The sequence below is a fragment of the Peromyscus californicus genome, unplaced genomic scaffold (assembly GCF_007827085.1).
Source record: "Peromyscus californicus insignis strain IS unplaced genomic scaffold, ASM782708v3 Scaffold_7__1_contigs__length_154581171, whole genome shotgun sequence".
NCBI lineage: Eukaryota > Metazoa > Chordata > Mammalia > Rodentia > Cricetidae > Peromyscus > Peromyscus californicus.
In genome coordinates this window covers 102428626-102447449 of record NW_026294595.1, presented here as the reverse complement: position 1 = coordinate 102447449, position 18824 = coordinate 102428626, and the positions used below count along the sequence as shown (strand labels likewise).

The window sequence follows — 18824 nt, the reverse complement described above, 5'->3', positions numbered from 1 at the left end:
GACCCCCAGAACCTACAGAATCAGAACAAAACAGTGTGTGTTCTTGGGGTCCCACTGTTGGGGAAGCAGAGGCAGGTGGCTTAGCCTAGCTTACCTGGCAAATGGCAGACAAGTGAGAGGTCCTAGGTCAACTGAACGAAGACGGACAATGCCCGAGTAACAACAGCCAAGGATGTTCTCTGGGCTCCATTACACACATAGGCACATGCAAACCACACACACACACACACACACACACACACGCACACGCACACACACACGCACGTGCACACGCACATGCACACACACTTGCAAGGCAAGCTCCAGAAAGAAAAAATGGAAGTTCTGAGGAGAGTTGGGGGACAGCAAGCGAAAAAAAAATGAAGTGGCGTGTGCCTAGAGTCTTAACTACTCAGGAGGCAGAAGCAGGAGGATAGTGTGAGCCTAGGAATTCAAGAGCAACCTAAGCAACAGAGCAAGACCTAATCTTTTTTTCTTTTTTAAGGGAGGAGTATTTTGTTTAACTTGGAACCTCACAGAAATGAATTCAGTTAAGCTAGGAATGGAACATACTTGCATAAGCCAAGAGAGCAGAGTATGAGAACACCCTGAGATCACACAAAGCGGACAGAGAGTGGCTTGCAGTTAAGGCTGGGGAGGCACACCAGGATCAAGTCACTTGGGGGCTTGGGAGCCACCTTGGGGCGTCTTTTCTGGTGTCTTAGGAGCAAAGTAAAGTTAAAAATAAATGCTGATGTTTGGAGCAAGATCACTTGATTTCATTCTAAAAGATGACTCCTGCTATTGAGTGGAGGGAGCACAGAGAGGAAAGAGGAGACTCAGAGCAGTGGGTGGTGTAGAGATGGGAGGCCCAGGAGGGACAGAGGTACCATGGGGAACTGCTCAGGCACATGACAAAGAGAGAAACTGCTTCTTTGCAAGACGGAGTGCTTTCCTGGGGATGGGAGTGTGGGGAGAGCAGACATTCAAATTTGTGTTAAATGTGAGAGTCAGTGTGAGCTCCCAGTGGACTGGTCTCAATGGCCATGGGACACAGAGGAATTTAGAGATGTGGCGAGTCTGGGATGGAAGCAGTCCTCACCCCCTGGGAAGTATTTAAATCCACAAAGAAGTGGACTTAAGAGAATTGCACACAGAAGAGGAAGATGCCAAGCAACCTCAAGAGCTTAGATAGAAAGACACTGGCAGAGGAGACTGATCGGGCAAGGGGAAGCTGGCTATGCAGCCCCGAGTCCCGAATGCTGAGAGAAAGGGATACTCAGGAAGGAACTCTCCCGTCAAGAATGCTACTGGGGGCCCGAGCGGGTAAGGGCCCTTTGAACTGAGTCACTGGGAATCCAGGGTGGCGTAACAAAAACAAGTCTGGTATGGACAGAGGATATCCGTCTCTGCCAATGCAGCCGTCCAGATACTGTTTTCAACGTTGTTTTAGTCGAAATCCTCAAAAACATGCTTGAGAAATGTCTTCAAGAAAGAATGTTCAGGCTGTCAGAACTCAGAGAAGAAACAAAGGACAGACATGACTTCAAAGAGGGCAGCAGGTGCTGAGGCCAGGTGGTGGGTTCCAGAAAGTCAACTCCTAATAGCTAGCCTTTGGAAAAATGATGACCACCATGTATGGTGATAAAAACTCTGTGCCCACCCGAGAAGATAGGGGATTTGTTAGTTTACAGCTCCAGTAGTGGGTGGAGGGGGTATACTCCCTGGAATTCCAAACCACAACTCTAGGGCCTGAACCATAGTCTAACCTTAAGGCATTTCTAGGGATAGAGTCACTGTGTAAAGATCAAAGATTTAACTCACCAGGAAGATAAGGCAAGCCTGACTGTGTGATCATCTAATAACATAATTTCAATATGATTAAAATCTGAGGTCAACACAGTTACAAGGAGCCATTATCCAACAAGCTTGAAGTCTCTGTACCAGATAACAGCACACATGCCTTTGAGATGGATCTGGAACCTGACCACACTCGATGTCACACACTTGATGTGTAGATCATGACAAATTTTTGAAAGTCTGTGCTATACTGCCCATGTTCTCTCACTGTGGCAGAATTAAGCAGAAAAAAAAATGAATAAACACTAACTATTATATCAACAAGAACAGTAACAGAGATGATGACTGTTTGCTCAGCTGCTCTGTGGTCTTGGGGAAATTGCTGAAGTGTCCTGTACCCTATGTTTCATATAGACAATACTGGGGTCATACTAGCTCTGTCTTGTGTGGCTGTTGTCAGAATTTATGTTAAGGAATGTCAAGTGCAAAGATGGGCTCTTGACACAAATTAAAAATTTAATAACAGTTAAGCATTTCTTGCCATCTTTAAGTATCAGGCATCAGGAAATTGAAAAACACTCAATAAACATATGAGTCAGTAAGTGTTGGTGGAAATTAAAATATACTTAGAATGAATAAAGTTTTTTTTCATTAGACCACAATTGATAACGTCAAAGCAGTATTTCAGAAGAAGGGTTATAGCATTAAATGCTTCTAATAAGTGAGAAATTAAGGAAATTAATAACACTTTAGATACTAGAAGAGGGCTGGGGAAGCAGTTCAGCAGTGCTGAGAACCAGGATTCAGATCCCCAGAGCCACGTAAAAGCATGCCAGCCCACCTGTTATCCAGGTGTGAGCCAAGATTACAGGTGAGCTGACAAGCTTTTATGTGGATTCTGGGAATCCTAAAGACATGAGGAACCCCAAAACAAGCTGGTTAGCCAGACTAGATGAAACAGTAAGCCCTGGGTTCAGCAAGAGAGCCTGCCTTGATGTGTAAGGTGGATAGCAAAAAGTCTTGAGCCTACACACACATGTGTAGCTCTGTACACATGTGTACCCACACACACAAGAACACACAGACATGCTCATACATACCATACATACATATGCAAAAAATCGTAATTGCAAAAAGTTTTAGAAAGATACTATAAGCAGGAAAATAAACTCAAAGAAGATGGAAGGAAATACAATAATAAAAAATCTGTAAAACAGAAAAACCAGATGCAATAAAGTGAACAGAGAGAAGCTTATGGCTTAAATAATAAGAACAAAGTAAGTCTGGAGATAAGACAAATATGAAATGCCAGTAGAAACGGCAAAGGATCTGTAATTATAGATACATCAGGAATTAGAAGTATAACAGGGTTTATGAACTTTTTTTTTTTTTTTTTTTTTTTTTTTTTTTTTTTTTCTTTTTTGGTTTTTTTCGAGACAGGGTTTCTCTATGTAGCTTTGCGCCTTTTCCTGGAACTCACTTGGTAGCCCAGGCTGGCCTCGAACTCACAGAGATCCGCCTGGCTCTGCCTCCCGAGTGCTGGGATTAAAGGCGTGCGCCACCACCGCCCGGCATGGGTTTATGAACTTTTTACCAGGAAAATTTTAAACGAAGAAGAAATGCAAAAACTACAGAGAAGTGGAAATTATCAAAACAGACCCAAGAAGAAAGAAGAAATATGAGCAGATTAAACCACTGAAGAAGCAAAGCCTTCATTTCACATGTTCCTAGAAAGAAACAACAAGGCCTGTACAACCCACAGCTGTCTGTCCTGGATATTCAAGGGACAGATCACTCAATGCTCAATTCCATGCAAAGTTTTCCAGGTAATGGGAGAAAAGGAGCAACACTTTGAAGTAATTCAGTGAGGGTATAATATTTTTACATGTGTATATGTTTGTACACATGCATGTACACATATGTGTTGGTGCATCTTTTGTGGCGGGGGAAGGGATGTCTGCACGTGTGTGTGTGTGTGTGTGTGTGTGTGTGTGTGTGTGTGTGTGTGTGTGTGTGTGTGTGTATGCATGTAGAAGTCCAAAGTTGACAACAGGTGTCTTCCTCAGAAGACAGGGTCTCTCACTTGAGTCCAGAGATCACTGATTAGGCTAGTCTATGGGATCCCCTGTGTCTGCCTCCTGGGATCTGAGATTACAGTTGGCCTCATACTTACCCAGCTTTTACATGGGTGCTAGGGATTTGAACTCATAGCCTCATGCTTATCCAGAACACCATTAACCCTCTTAGCCATCTCCCTATCCCTGAGAACAATATACATCTTGATATCCAATCAAGATAAAGTCGCTACCAGAGAACAATAATACACGCTAACCTGACTCACAATTGCTGATGGAAACCCCGAGCCTGAATTAGCAAATCAACAGCACACCTACTACACCTGAGTAGGACAGCTAAGCTGTTTTACATCCACAAGCTCAAGGTTTGGTGACATTAAGAGTCTCTATTAACATATATCCACCATGTTACAGATTTCAGAGAGAAAAAAATGTTGTCATCACAATAAAAAATACAGATAAATAACTCCATACACCTAGATTTAAAAACTAGCCAATAATATAAACCCACATACGCACACATCTGTTCCTAAACCAGGAGTAAAACAGACTATATCAGTTTACTTTCTATCGCTGTGATAAAATGCCCTAACAGAAAGCAACTCAGGGAAGAGAGGGCTTGTTTCAGCTTACAGCTCCGGAGGGATAGAGTCCATCGTGGTGGGAAACACAGGGTGGCACGTGCAGGAAGTCGGCTGACCATTGCATCTGTGCACAGGAAGCAGAAAGAGAGCAGCAAGGGGAACCATGGAAGCCCACACCCACCGACACAGTGCCCCCAGGAAGCTTATGAACCTATAGGGGAACACTCCATACTCAAATGACAGCACAGACCTTTCTCAAGAGACTCAATCAATAGTTTGTGCCAAGTTCCCACACCAACGCATTAAGCACGCCACCTTAAAGTCAAGAATAAAATGCAAAGGTAGGCATGTAAGCAGCTACCACCACAGGAAATCCTCACCACTTCCATGGTAAGAGACAAAGAAATAAAAGCCAAAATTGAAAAGGAAGAAGCAAAGCTATCATTTTTCACAAGCGATACAATCATCATCCTTTTTTTAAAAAAAGCCAGAAAACTATAAACCAATTATTAGGACAGTTATGACAGTTTAATGTGGTCACTGGATGCAAGATCAACATGTCTCTGCATCAGTGACAAAGGGTTAGTTACATACACCAGAAAGCTGTTGTCGAGAGTGTAATAGATGCTCGATTTCCGGAAGTACTGCCTGCCCTGGCTCCCGCGATGACAGAATCTGATTGGGATGGGCAAGTTGTTTTTAGTGTCTTATCACAGATACAGAAAGCAAGCTAGGACACCTGGGGGTGGAATCCAATTTGAAACACAAAACGTGCGCTTCCTATGTACCTCGTGCACACAGTCTAAAGGTCATTTTACACAGTGTTCAGTGTGCCTGTCTTCTAGCTTCCATGTGTCAGGAAGGTTGGGTGTGAGATTTTTTTTTCTTCACCATGTGCTATCATGTTAAAAGTCAAAAAGTTTTCTGGGTTGGAGCATTTCAGACTTTTGAGGTTTTGCATTACTGCTCAGCCTATATATTCCATAGGCAAAGGGAAGTCACAGATCCTGGAAAGAACAAGAACAGGCAGACACCGAGAGACGCAAAGGCTGAGTCTAGGAATCTGGAGGCATGGATGTGGGGGCTCCCGGACCCTTCCTGGCTCTTAGCTCTCGTGAGACATGAATTTCTGCCCTCCCTCCTCCCTTCCTCCTTGCCCTCCTCCTCACCCTCTCTGCTGCTTCTTTCTTTCCCCTCCCTTCCTAAGATGAATTATTCTGGCTTGAGTAAGTAGTAACGAGTCTCTCTTACTTTCACCCAGAAGGATCTCAGCTGATGTGATCACCTCTCTGAAGTCAACTGTGAAGCCTTACGGCTTCCACTCCATTTAGTTCCACCCCGATACAGGGTGGGTTCATTTAGACAGTTGTGGGTTATCTCACGAGAGAGGAAAGAAGTGCACAACAGATTCCAAATTTGGCGAGGCGGCTCCGGTTCCATGCCAGCACATCCGTTATTCACCCCTACGTCTGGATGCTCTCCACTCAGTATAAAACTTATACTCACCTTACTTTCGCCCCTAAGAAGTTTGGGCTGAGATTTTTCAGAGGAATATTGCCAATGAAATTAATTATCCCTGGGTCATTGTAACAATTTCTCTTTTCTTTATCAGTAACAAGGGGCAGTTTTACTGCCTGTTAGGAGCACACTCTAATTTGTCTAACAAGATGGGACCCATTAACACAAGACTGTCACAGTGACGACACAGAGACTTTCATATACAGGGATGATTCCTCCACCCCCACCCCAGTGACTGAAAAAAATCACAAAAGACAAAGAGCCTTGTTTAAAAAAAAAAGTGTATTATGCTAAATAAGAATTAAGTGTGAATCACTAACACAGAGAGCCAAGGAACAAAGCTCCACGGCCTTCCACCACACACACTCAAAAAAATCCTAAATCGGGGACAGGAGCCTGGGATTTGGAAAGTCTGATATTTGTCTTTAAATTTTAAAAAACATACTAACTTATGTATTTATTTATCTTATTTTTTATTTCCCCACCGATCCTACCCCTGCATGGGGCCCTCCTCCCTGGGAATTCACCTGCCCACGTGCAAGGGCCCATCCTCAGAAACTGGCCCCACTTATGAGCCACTCTTTGTCGTGTGTGTGTGTGTGTGTGTGTGTGTGTGTGTGTGTGTGTGTGTATGTGTGTGTGTGTGTGTATGTGTGTGTGTGTGTGTGTGTGTGTGTGTGTGTGTGTGTGTGTGTTATGTATGTATGTATTTGAGATAGTTTCACTGTGAAGCCCAGTGACCTTGGGCTTCCTCATGGATCTTCCTGCCTGCCTATGTTTCTAGAACCAGAATTACAGGTGTGCATCACCACACCTGGTGCCAGGTAAAGGTCTGGTTTAGAACATCTGCTCCTTTCACTAGATCTGGGGAGATGACATCTTACCCTTTGTCATTCTAGCCGTGGCAAAGTCACAGGATAACTAACAATCCCTGCTCCTTGAACATCGACAGAGCCCCAGGTACTTGACGCTTCAGGGGCTCAGAATAAGGCAGGAAAAAAATGAAACCTTCTGGGCCAGTGAGGTGGCTCAGCAGATAAAAAGGCCTGTAGCAAATGTAATGACCTGAGTTCTATGCCCCGATCCCAGAGTGAAAAAAGAGAGCTGACTTCTGACAGCTGTCCTCAGGCCTCCACATATGGTACGTGCCTTACAGTGTGTGCACACACACACATTATCAGCAATTTCACTTTAAAATTAAAATTTCTTTTGAAAAGCAAGAGTTGATTCCTCTTCTCTTGGAATAATGCTGAGAAATCATTTAAATCATAAAGTGATTTTTATTGTGTTGTCTTTCTATATCACTGTAAGTAGACTAGGTATTATCTATGTAACATTCAGAAAGTGACAGGAGATTCTAAAAAGAGGTTCAGTCCAGAGCTCTAAGGCAATGGAATCTTCTGGAGGAATCTCGATACTTAAGAAAGGGGTTTCTGAAAACTAAACTAGAAAGGCAAAGAGCTGGTCAGCCGTCATGACGAATTCTAGAAGAGTAGGGATAATGCAGAGCAGACTGTGGCTGACAGAGTCGCAAGTGTTGACCACAACAAAATCAACATGTGGACCCTAGAAACCCCTTCTCTGAAGGTTTGACATTTCAAACACTGAGCACTGAGTAAGGGCTCTTCAACCTGCCCCCAGTTACGTGAATTACCGTGAAATCCAGCAGACCCTCACCTGCAGCAGACCCTCACACTGCAGCAGACCCTAACCTGCAGCAGACCCTCACCTGCAGCAGACCCTCACACTGCAGCAGACCCTAACCCGCAGCAGACCCTCACACTGCAGCAGACCCTCACACTGCAGCAGACCCTAACATGCAGCAGACTCTCACCTGCAGCAGACCCTCACACTGCAGCAGACCCTCACACTGCAGCAGATCCTAACCTGCAGCAGTCCCTAACCTGCAGCAGACATTAACCTGCAGCAGACCCTCACACTGCAGCAGACCCTCACACTGCAGCAGACCCTCACACTACAGCAGACCCTAACGTGCAGCAGACTCTCACCTGCAGCAGACCCTCACACTGCAGCAGACCCTCACACTGCAGCAGATCCTAACCTGCAGCAATCCCTAACCTGCAGCAGACATTAACCTGCAGCAGACCCTCACACTGCAGCAGACCCTCACACTGCAGCAGACCCTCACACTGCAGCAGACATTAACCTGCAGCAGACCCTCACACTGCAGCAGACCCTCACACTGCAGCAGACATTAACCTGCAGCAGACCCTCACACTGCAGCAGACCCTCACACTGCAGCAGACATTAACCTGCAGCATGCTCTAACCCTACACACAAATGCAGTCCCAGCCAACATGACTTTCTGAGCCAGAATCCTTCAGCAGCAGCACCACAACACGTGACCCAGGCACCAGCCAGAATTTTTCTTGGCCCTGTTTCCCCTGCACAATTTGGACAGGGAGCCAAACAGTCTCTGTCATCACAGATCTGAGTCAGGCTGACCTACTTGCCTGTTTTGAAAGGTACATATCCTTCAGATTGCTGTGGAAGCTAAGGATTTAAATAAATGCTATCTTTTTAAACTCTAGGCCAGTGGCTCTCAACCTTCCTAATGCTGTGACCCTTTAGCACACTTCCTCTTGTGGTGGTGACCCCCAACCATAAGATTGTTTTCATTGCTACTTCATAACTGTAATTTTGCTACTGTTATAAATAGCAGTGTAAATGTCTGGTATGACCCACAGGTTGAGAAGTGCTGCTCCAGGAGGCAATACGTCTATAGGACTTGAAAGGATGGGTGACCAACAAGCAGTTGCTCCTTCGGGTGCTAGCCTGTTTGGCCACAGAGCCTGCACCGCCAAGTGACAGGGTGGCCTCCTTGTTCCTAGTGACATTAGACTCCTTCTCGGGGCTGGCTGGGGGTCCCCTATGTTCTTGGATTGTTTTTGCTTTTGTTTTTTATGTTCTTGGATTTTTAAGCCATTTTTTAAAGTATAGTTCTTATCCAGGCGTGATAGTGCACACCTTTAGTCCCAGCACTCAAGAGGCAGAGGCAGGCAGATCTCTGTGAGTTCAAGGCCAGTCTGGGCTACAAAGCAAGTTCCAAGACATCTAGGGCTGTTTAACCCTGTTTTGGAAAAAAAGTTAATAAATAAAGTATAGTCCTTTCGAATCTTCTGAGCCCAGCAGGTTCTCCTGGGTGCTTTTAGCCACCTGCACTCAAAGAACCTCGAACCTCCCACTGCAGAGTACCTGAGCTGGCAACAAGTGTGAACGTCAACACTGCTCACAGCAGAGACTGGCTGGCACCTTCAGGAGTGGAGTGGGGCTCTTGCTCCAGAGCGCAGGCTTCTAGACATCTCTCGGCTTCCCAGATATCTGTTCTGTTTATGTCAGGCCTTGGAACTGTCCCAAAGTTGGTTGGTGCCAGACAAATGAGGTGCTGTTGGATCTCTCTGAGGAATCGGCCTTAGGATGAAGTCGGCTGGCTAAGCAGGGGCTATGTATCATACTCCTCTCGTTTTTCAGTTTACAAGCATCAGCTCAGTGTTTTCTTATGCAATCACTGAATGTAATCACTCAGGCTTCGTCCAGCTGCATTTTATCCCAGAACAGCAAACAGCAGCTCCATGTGGAACATAAAAGGCAGGGTCAAGACATGTTTGCTGATAACCTTATCACTATGCTGGATCACACATCTCCTAGGAGACTGGCTTGCTCAGTTTTGTTCCATTCTTTCTTTACTCTACTTTTGCCAATTCTGTTCTTCTATGTGGGATTCTGGAACACGCCGAGGAGAAACGGAGCAGTGAGAGCGGAATAAGCAGGCTGTGGGTGGAAGCGGGACATAAAATCCTCCTGGGAAAACTGGTCTCAGGGACGCGGTGAGCACAGGACTGGAACCTTCTGTGGTCCAGACAGAGGACACAAGATGTGGCTATGGGCATCCAGGTACAGTTACAACCCAAAGGGCTCTACCCTTTTAAGGAGATAGCAAGACCCCCAAGTTGTGTCAGAACCCCAGGACTGTTTCTGTAGGCCCTGAGGCTTTGGACTCAGCCTCCATAGTCCACAGCCTTATCTGAGGACTCCAGGCAGGTGGCTCCCACATCAATAAGTTGTGATGGAGAACAGGAGAAGGAAGAGGAAATGTTGGGATCCATCAGTGTGATCGGTTATGTCACCCCACAAAAGAGAAAGGAGGGAGGATCAGGTACAGTGGTCCTTCAGTATAAGGAGGATCAGGTACAGTGGTCCTTCAGTATAAGGAGAACCAGGTACAGTGGTCCTTCAGTATAAGGAGAATCAGGTACAGTGGTCCTTCAGTATAAGGAGAACCAGGTACAGTGGTCCTTCAGTATAAGGAGAACCAGGTACAGTGGTCCTTCAGTATAAGGAGAATCAGGTACAGTGGTCCTTCAGTATAAGGAGAACCAGGTACAGTGGTCCTTCAGTATAAGGAGAACCAGGTACAGTGGTCCTTCAGTATAAGGAGAATCAGGTACAGTGGTCCTTCAGTATAAGGAGAACCAGGCACAGTGGTCCTTCAGTATAAGGAGAACCAGGTACAGTGGTCCTTCAGTATAAGGAGGATCATGTACAGTGGTCCTTCAGTATAAGGAGAACCAGGTACAGTGGTCCTTCAGTATAAGGAGAACCAGGCACAGTGGTCCTTCAGTATAAGGAGAACCAGGTACGGTTGTCCTTCAGTATGAGGAGGATCAGGTACAGTTGTCCCTTGGTGTCTGTGGAGGATTAGCTCCAGAACCTATTGCAGGTACCCTAATCGTGGATGTTCAAATCCTTTATATAAAACAGCATAGTGTTTACATCTAACCTTTGCACAGCCTCCTGTAGATTGTTTCCCAGACCTAGTGCTATGTAAATACTATGTAAATGTTGTTATATGATATTGCTTAGGGAGTCATTATAAGCAGGAGAAGTCTGAACGTGTCTAGTTCAGGCACAATTATTTTCTGAATATTTTCAATCTGCAGTTGGTGAAAGCCATGGATGAGATACATGGGTGCAGAGGACTGGCTGTTTTTACTGAATGCTTACTCAGGTCCTGGGATTTAAAGAGTCGAGAAACTGAGGCGTCAGTGGGAAGAGCCAAGGTCAGAGCCTTGACCATGAGGGTCCAAACACAGTGGTACCTCTGCCATGACAAGATACCTCTCCACATGTCCACAAAGGCGGAAGTGTAAAACCAAGGCCATTTCTCCCCTCCTCTACTGGATGAGTTTAGAGAATTCAGTGGAGGTGGTCAAACTGGATAAAGAGTCAATATGTAAGTATCAGCAGTCCTGAGAACTTGACTGACCCCATCAATCCTTACAGGAAGAATGTGGGTGACAGGAGTTCTGGCCGTGTGACCAAGCAGAGGCAGCAGAGTAAAGCTCTCAGTGGCCAGCTCTCCACAAGGCAAGGTGAAGGGTTTTCATCACATAGGAACAAGGCCAATTTGGTTCTTCACTTACATACCAAGATTAGAAGCTGAAACGCAGCGTACCAAAAGCAGCCTTGGCTTTGCCAACTCCAGTTCCAGCCCCTCCCCGACTCACAGAAGAGGACTGGGGTGAGTCATGTAACTGCCTCCCATCTTACCGCTCGCTGAAGGAAACATCAGGGAACTGTCTCAAAGGGGCCAATAGAAAAAGAAGGGTCCGGCCCAGTGGGTGGACTCCCTCTGCTGTGGCCGCTAGACTCCTGGAAACAGGCTCAGGCAGGTGAGGGGTCTGGCCAAGTCCATAGAATTGCAAAGTCACAGGTCAGATTCAAATCCTCACCCATTAGGCAGGACTCAGCTATTTTGTGAGTCCTTACTGCTCCTTGTCACCCACATTCTTTATTGAGTGGAGAGTGAGCCAGCCATACCCAATTCGCATATGAACCAGGGCTATAAAAGGGGGGGCTTTGCTTCTGAGCCAGGCTGGGGCACCATTTAGTGCTTAATGAACAAGCCTTTTAACATCTCTGGCGCAGTATTCTGACTGCTTCCCTGCCTTCTTTCTGATCACTTTGGTATTATATTGTTCAAACTCCACTTTAATCACATGCTGGTTATACATCTTGTTGTATTATTCTGGCAGAGATCTCAGTGCTTATAGTATAAAAATCGGAAATCCCAAAAGCTCTAAAATCTGGAAAAGGCTTCAGATTTCAAAGTGCTTCAGCATTCCGATGTAGGAAAGTCTTTGAAAATATTCCAAAATCCAGAAAATCCCCAAACCTGAAACACTCCTGGTCCTAAACATCCCACACAAGGAAAACTCAGCCTGCATTCACCTCTAATTGTTCCCAATATACTTTCAAGTGACGTTTCATGGCCGTGTGTGTGACCCGAGAACCTTGCAATAGCGGAGTTCTTTTCCTCTGCTCTCTGTACTACACTCATGCATCTTACATTACACGTGATTTCAGCCAAAAGTCAGAGGATTGACATGCCGCACTTACATCTTGACCTCAGGCTACAAGGTTATCACTTTTGTTTAAGTAATCTGCTCATTAAAGATATTTAAACTGGGCAGAGTGGTGCACACCTATAATCCCAATGCTTAGAGGAGCAAGAGACCAGTCTGGGCTACACGGTGAGACTTGTTTCCAAAATGCTGGTCGGTGTGTGTGTGTGTGTGTGTGTGTGTGTGTGTGTGTGTGTGTGTGATTTAAATACAGAGAAAAAACTTTATTTGTTTATCCAGGCACTTACTAATATACTTTTTATGCTAGGACCCTTTTGTTTTACCCAAAGAATTTCTCTTAATATTTCCTACAGCAAAAGCCTGTTGGTGACTAATTCTTTCAACTTTTGCAGTTGGGTGACACACCTTTATTATACCTCTGTTTTTGAAACATAATTTTGTTGGGTGTACATGTTTAGGTTGCTTTTGTCCCATTCATAATTTTTTAAAAATGCTTTTTCACATCCTCTGACTTGCCTTGTTCCCAGTGATAAATTTGCTGTCAATTTTACAGGTAATCCTTTCATATGGAGCATTTCTTTTTTAAAGTGTCGAAAACAACCATTCCAGACCAATGTGAGCACTGAGCACTGTGCCTCAGTACTTCTGAGAGACGGTTTGCTCAGCTTTGAGGCATGCCCTCACACTTGTAAGGAGCTATCCTTTGAGCCAAACTGCGGCCATCTTCCTGAGATCAGCTAAGAGCCCATCACTTTCAGGCCTGTGGGCTGTTGACATTCTCTCAGAGAAGGAGGGGATAGGAAAGGTCATTGGATCCTCACCCAATATCTCTGCCACTTCTCCCCGTCATTTGTGTATAATTTTGTCCTAAGTGGATGGCCTGGGGTCTGGACTAGAACATGTAGGCAGGTAGGGAAAAAATGGTTGGCTCTCAGGAGATAATTAGGGGCCCTCATTCTTCCTCACCTTCAAAAACAAAATCTTAAGTACCAACGAGTGAAATTAGAAACATTCTAGTCACAGAAGGTATCCCAGAGTCTGGGATAAACAATGTATCCCTCAACATTGCAGCTTAGGGGATACACACTGTGGCCAGCCCTGGCCTACCCAGGGGCAGGACTCTAGGTTTGCTCAGTGAGACTGGCTGTGTTCTGCAAATTGCCAGCTGTGATACACCAGCAGGTCATGAGGTCAAGATGGCCGCAGTTTGGCTCAAAGGATAGCTCCTTACAAGTGTGAGGGCACGGTGACCTGCTCTTCTTAAAATAAAAAGAAATCATTAGAACACATCAGGATAGAAAGGCCAGTGTCATTACATGAAAATTTCTCATGTTTTTCCGATTCCATGTATGTATGTGTGGAATTTTTGGATTGTGATTAAAAAAAAAAAATGTACCTTTCATTTGGGGTCACGACTGAGAGAACTTGCAAGTCACTGATCTAGAAACGATTAAGCTTCATTGTTGGACTGCTGGTGGGAGTAGAAATAAGCATACCCTTTGTTCACAGTGTCAATTTTGTTTAAACATAGGATCCCAAGAAAACAGAATATGCACAAAAATCACCACCAAAGTTAGGTGCTAGAATATTTTTATAATAATGAAAATGTTTACATATCTGAAGGTTAGTTGTTGAATTATGTTACACCTCCATCATAAATGGTACCAGTCATTAAAACTACATTAAATAAGTGAGATCTGAAGCATTGTCCCTACCAACTCATGGGTGTGAGGAGCGGTTATAACCCTAAACACACACAGTGCATAGAAAGAATGAGGCTCAGAAACCAGCCATAGCTTGGAAGCATAGGTGTAGCATGCACTCACTTTCTTCTGTGTGCTTTTCTGTATTTTCAAAAACTTCCACAGAGGGCATGCATTGTTTTTATAATTAGGAAAAGTAGCCTAACACATGTGGCTATAAAATGGCTTCACTGAGGAAATAAGCTGCCCTCTCGAGGTGTCACTTGCACTAGGTGAAGAATATGAAAGCCAGCAGTTAAGGGAGGCACGGGTCACAGGTTAGGAGGACTGCTTGTGGAGAGGAACAAGGCAAAGATCAGTGCCAGGTAGGTTCATATCTTGGCACACTGGATGATTTTCCCTCCTCTCCTCAAGTTTCCTGCTCCCATACTAAACATGGCAACAAATTTGCATTCCCCCAAAATGAGCCTCCAGGGGGGCACTCTTGCTTTGATCATGACTACCCTAAGCCCAGTGCTGGCATTTTCTCTCTAAAGAGTAATGGTGCCTCAGTAAGGGAAGTGTTTGCTGTCCAAGGATGAGAACCTGAGTTCAGATTCCCAGCACCCATGCAGAAAGCTGTGTGTGGTGGCACACACCTATAATCCTGGCACTGGAGAGTGTGTGGTGACACACTATAATCCCCGCACTGGAGAGTGTGTGGTGACACACACCTGTAATCCAGCACTGGAGAGTGTGTGGTGACACACACACACCTGTAATCCCAGCATTGGAGAGTGTGTGGTGACACACACACCTGTAATCCCAGCACTGGAGAGTGTGTGGTGACACACACCTATAATCCCAGCACTGGAGAGTGTGTGGTGATACACACCTGTAATCCCCGCACTGGAGAGTGCATGGTGACACACGTGCCTGTAATCCCAGCACTGGAGAGTGTGTGGTGACACACGCACCTGTAATCTTGGCACTGGAAAGTGTGTGGTGACACACACCTGTAATCCAGCACTGGAGAGTGTGTGGTGACACACACCTGTAATCCTGGCACTGGAGAGGACTCACTACTGTTGTTTCCATAATTTGACATCACAGAATATTGCCTTCTAAATATTTATGTTTATATTCATAGATATGTGCTACTCTAAGCTTGGATCAGAGAAACTTCTCTTTGCAGTGAATAGAGAGACTCATGACTGCTGTAGCCATGACTGATGAGCACTCAGCCTTCAACAAGACATCTATATCATTTACTCAGGCTCAGGGAATATCCAGAAGAGGTGGTAGAAAGGATATAAGAACCAGATGATAGAGAGAAGGGTTTAAAAAAAACTATTTTCTGAGTGTGACACAATTCATTTACCCATAGCAGTTAAGGTCACCTGCCCTGGGCCTGCACACAACTGGGCATCACTCAATACCAGTGCATCAGGGAGCCAAGGCCCAACGTTAGCTTTAGTGCAAACAGCCACATTCAAACCACGGTAGAGAGGATGAGCCAGAGGAGGAACTAGATGATGACCAGAAGATCACAGGTGGGTGAGCAGACCTCGGGGCTCAGGTACCTCTCAGAGGGACACGGTCTGAGCCAGTTTAGAGTTCCAGCTATGTCCTGATCGCCCCCTGTGAACAGCTACTACCTGAGGGATCCCTACAGATCTCACCTGCCACCTCTCACCCAGCCTTACTCTAGAATCCCACATTCTGTCCCCAGCTGCTGTCACCCTCCTATCTGAAGAGACAGCCAACTCCCACAGCTACTGATGGGATTCAGTTATTTGACTTGTCAGGTCCCTAAGGGAGACCCTAATGAGCCACTGCCCTGGCTACCTTGGAGGACCTGGCCCAGGTGTACTCCAGGGTCAAAGGTCACCATTCTTTACTCTCCCTTTCCAAGGGGTCTCCCTCAAAATGTCCTGTAGGGAAGATGCACGTGTGTCCTCCAGGACCCCCTCCATCTTGGGTATGGCTTTGCTCGGCCATGCTGGCTTTCTGATGAGCCAGCCCAATAGCTCATGGAGAAGCCCTCCAGCTCTGCCAGCAGCTCTGCCCCCTTCCACTTATCCCTCCACAGGGTTCCCCAACTCTGAGAAACAGATTTCCAAAACATCCTTCCCCTTTGATTTTCTAGAACTTCCCTTGACTTTCTCTCAACCTTTTCTCCAAAAGGCCAAAACTTCTCTTTTTCCTTTTCAGATACAGTTGTCTTAGGTATTATTCAACCAGATTCAGCATCAGATTCAGACCAAAGGCCCAACAGGGCTCGTTCCTTCCATCTCCCCTAGGAAGTGTCCCCTGGGAACTGCAGGAACTACTGAGTCCAGACTGCGTATGACCGAAGTGGTGCATTTCTTGGGGTTACCAATGCTGTGTTTCCTTTGGGACTGAACCCCAATTACTGCCCCAGCCAATGTCTGACTGCTGAGTCACAGATCCACAATGCCACATCCACATGCCCTGTATACACACACACACACACACACACACACACACACACACACACACACACACACACACACACTGTTTGGGATCCACCTTCTCACTGGCATTGTCCAACACAGGGTGGCATTTTCTTGAATCCTACTCAGCTCACAGGATTGTGGAAGAGTCTGGTACAGATCCCTTCCTGTGGTGTAAATGCTTCTCTAAGCTGAAGTATCCCTTCCTGGAGACTAAGAAAGCCCAGAAAGCAGACAAAAGCCGCACAATTCACAGGATCCTGCCCCAAAGTTATACAAGTAAAAATCGGTTGCTGGGGCAAGGAGACTTATTCAGAGGGAGCTGTGTGAAAGTTGTATGGGGAACCCCAGGGATGTAATTTTCATGAGTTGCCAGCCACTCCTGGGGAGTGAAGGGGGTGGGGGAGGGAGGAAGTGGGATGGGGAGAAATATACCAAGACATAAGCAAGGGTGACACAATTAGGAAGAATTTTGTAAAGAATGAACAATGTTGTGAGGCTAGGGAGATGAATCAGTGGGTAAAAGCACTTGCTGTATAGGGTTGAAGATCTGAGTTCAAATCCCACAACTCACGTAAAAGCCAGGCATGTTAGCATGCATCTGGAATCCAGTAGTGAGCTTTCCAGTGATGTGATGCCTTTGCATCACCCATGCTCCTGTAAGTAACCCCAGTGCCCTCACTCACTGACTCACCAAGCGGGTCTTGAATAGCATCATGTCTTTGATTTGCCATCCACGCCCTATCTGGGATGAACAGCTGTTTTCCCGGGAAAGGCAACACAACACGGCTGTTCTCTGAGTCCCCTCAACTCCCAGAGACTCACATTGCACTTTTTCCCTCCTAATTTCCCTCACTGCACAGTCCAGGCAACCCTGGAGCTGGAGACATTGCTATAGACTACAAACACTGTTTCCTTCCCAGAGCTGGAAACACTTGGAGACATTTCTTGTGTTCTACCCATGGGACTAATGGAGCAGCGCTTTGAGCATCTGAACCTTCGGTGGCCATTTCCTATCTTGTCAGCCACAACCTTCCAGTTCAAGGACATTCACCAGTAATCCTCACGGCCAGCCACTGCATGCCAAGCATTTCACCAACATGGTCCACATCAGTTCTTGCAACATCGTGTAAGGGGCCAAGCCACAGGCTAATATTAAGTACCCAGAGTCTGGGGACAGTGACCGTTTCCTTCAGATTCAAAGACTTCTTTTGCCCAACATGTCCTGCTCCCCCACACATACTGTACCGGGCAGAGCCCTGCAGATCTGGTGACCATGGGGCAAACAGGCCTGCTCAGCTTAGGGACTCACCATGCCTCCGGTGCATTCACGACAGTCCTGGAGGCAGCTGATGGTCTCCCAGGTACTGTAGGCTTTCAGCCCAGCCATTAGGGCCTGTAGTGAGCGCCTGTTGATGAGATCCCTCCCCTGGAAGATGTCTTCATCCAGGACAAAGGCCGCATGCCTGTGAGACAAAGGAGAGACGTGTGGTGGGTGCAGCAGTGTGTCACACCCACACAGAAGAAGCACGCATGAGCCCCAGTTACCACCCAAGATCCCCTTTAAAACTGTCACTCTGCACTACCACCAAATTTGCACATCACCACATCGCTCTCTGCTTGTAAATGCTCTCCTTCACTCCCAGCCCGAGAGCACATTTCTGCACTCAGTCCCTAAGCCCCATCGCTAATGCTGGCCTCTGCTCCATGCTTCTCTGTCTATGTATAGGATCGTGTTCCATATTATTTTCTTCTACTGACTGTGCAATAAGTTTTGCTTACCTTGTGAGGTGGTCATTTTTTTTTTGGTTTTTTAGAGTTTTTTGTTTTATTTTTTAATAAATATTTTTATTTTATAATTAATTTAATTTTACATATCAGCCATGGATTCCTCTGTCCTCCCCCCTCCTTCCCCCCAATCCACCCCCCATTCCCACCTCCTCCAAGGCAAGGTCTCCCCTGGGGAGACAGCCCAGCCTGGTAGATTTAGTTGAGGCAGGTCCAATCCCCTCCTCCCTGCACCAAGGCTGAGCAAAGTGTCTCAGCATAGGCCCTAGGTTCCAAAAAGCCAGCTCATGCACCAAGGACAGGTCCCAGTCCCACTGCCTGGGGACCTCCTGAACAGTTCAAGCTAATCAACTGTGTCACTTATCCAGAGGTCCTGGTCCAGTTCCATGGGGGCTCCTCAGCTGAATGCATACGTAAGGAATATGGTATATCCATCATGGTGCCAAAGGCATGGTGGCCGGAATATAAAATGACTTGCCATATTGTATCTACAGTCAGAAAGCAGGGACTGATACATGTTCATACTCACTCCCTT

The 18824-nt window shown here is 46.0% G+C and overlaps 1 protein-coding gene across 1 annotated transcript in view; it reads right to left on the bottom strand.

The window, feature by feature from the left end:
* Positions 1–18824, bottom strand: part of Acoxl (acyl-CoA oxidase like) — a 293969-nt gene that overhangs the window by 137675 nt on the left and 137470 nt on the right. The window contains exon 12 of the mRNA XM_052724686.1: positions 17814–17967. Coding sequence (XP_052580646.1) covers positions 17814–17967 — 154 coding nt within the window. The remainder of the gene's footprint in view (positions 1–17813; positions 17968–18824) is intronic.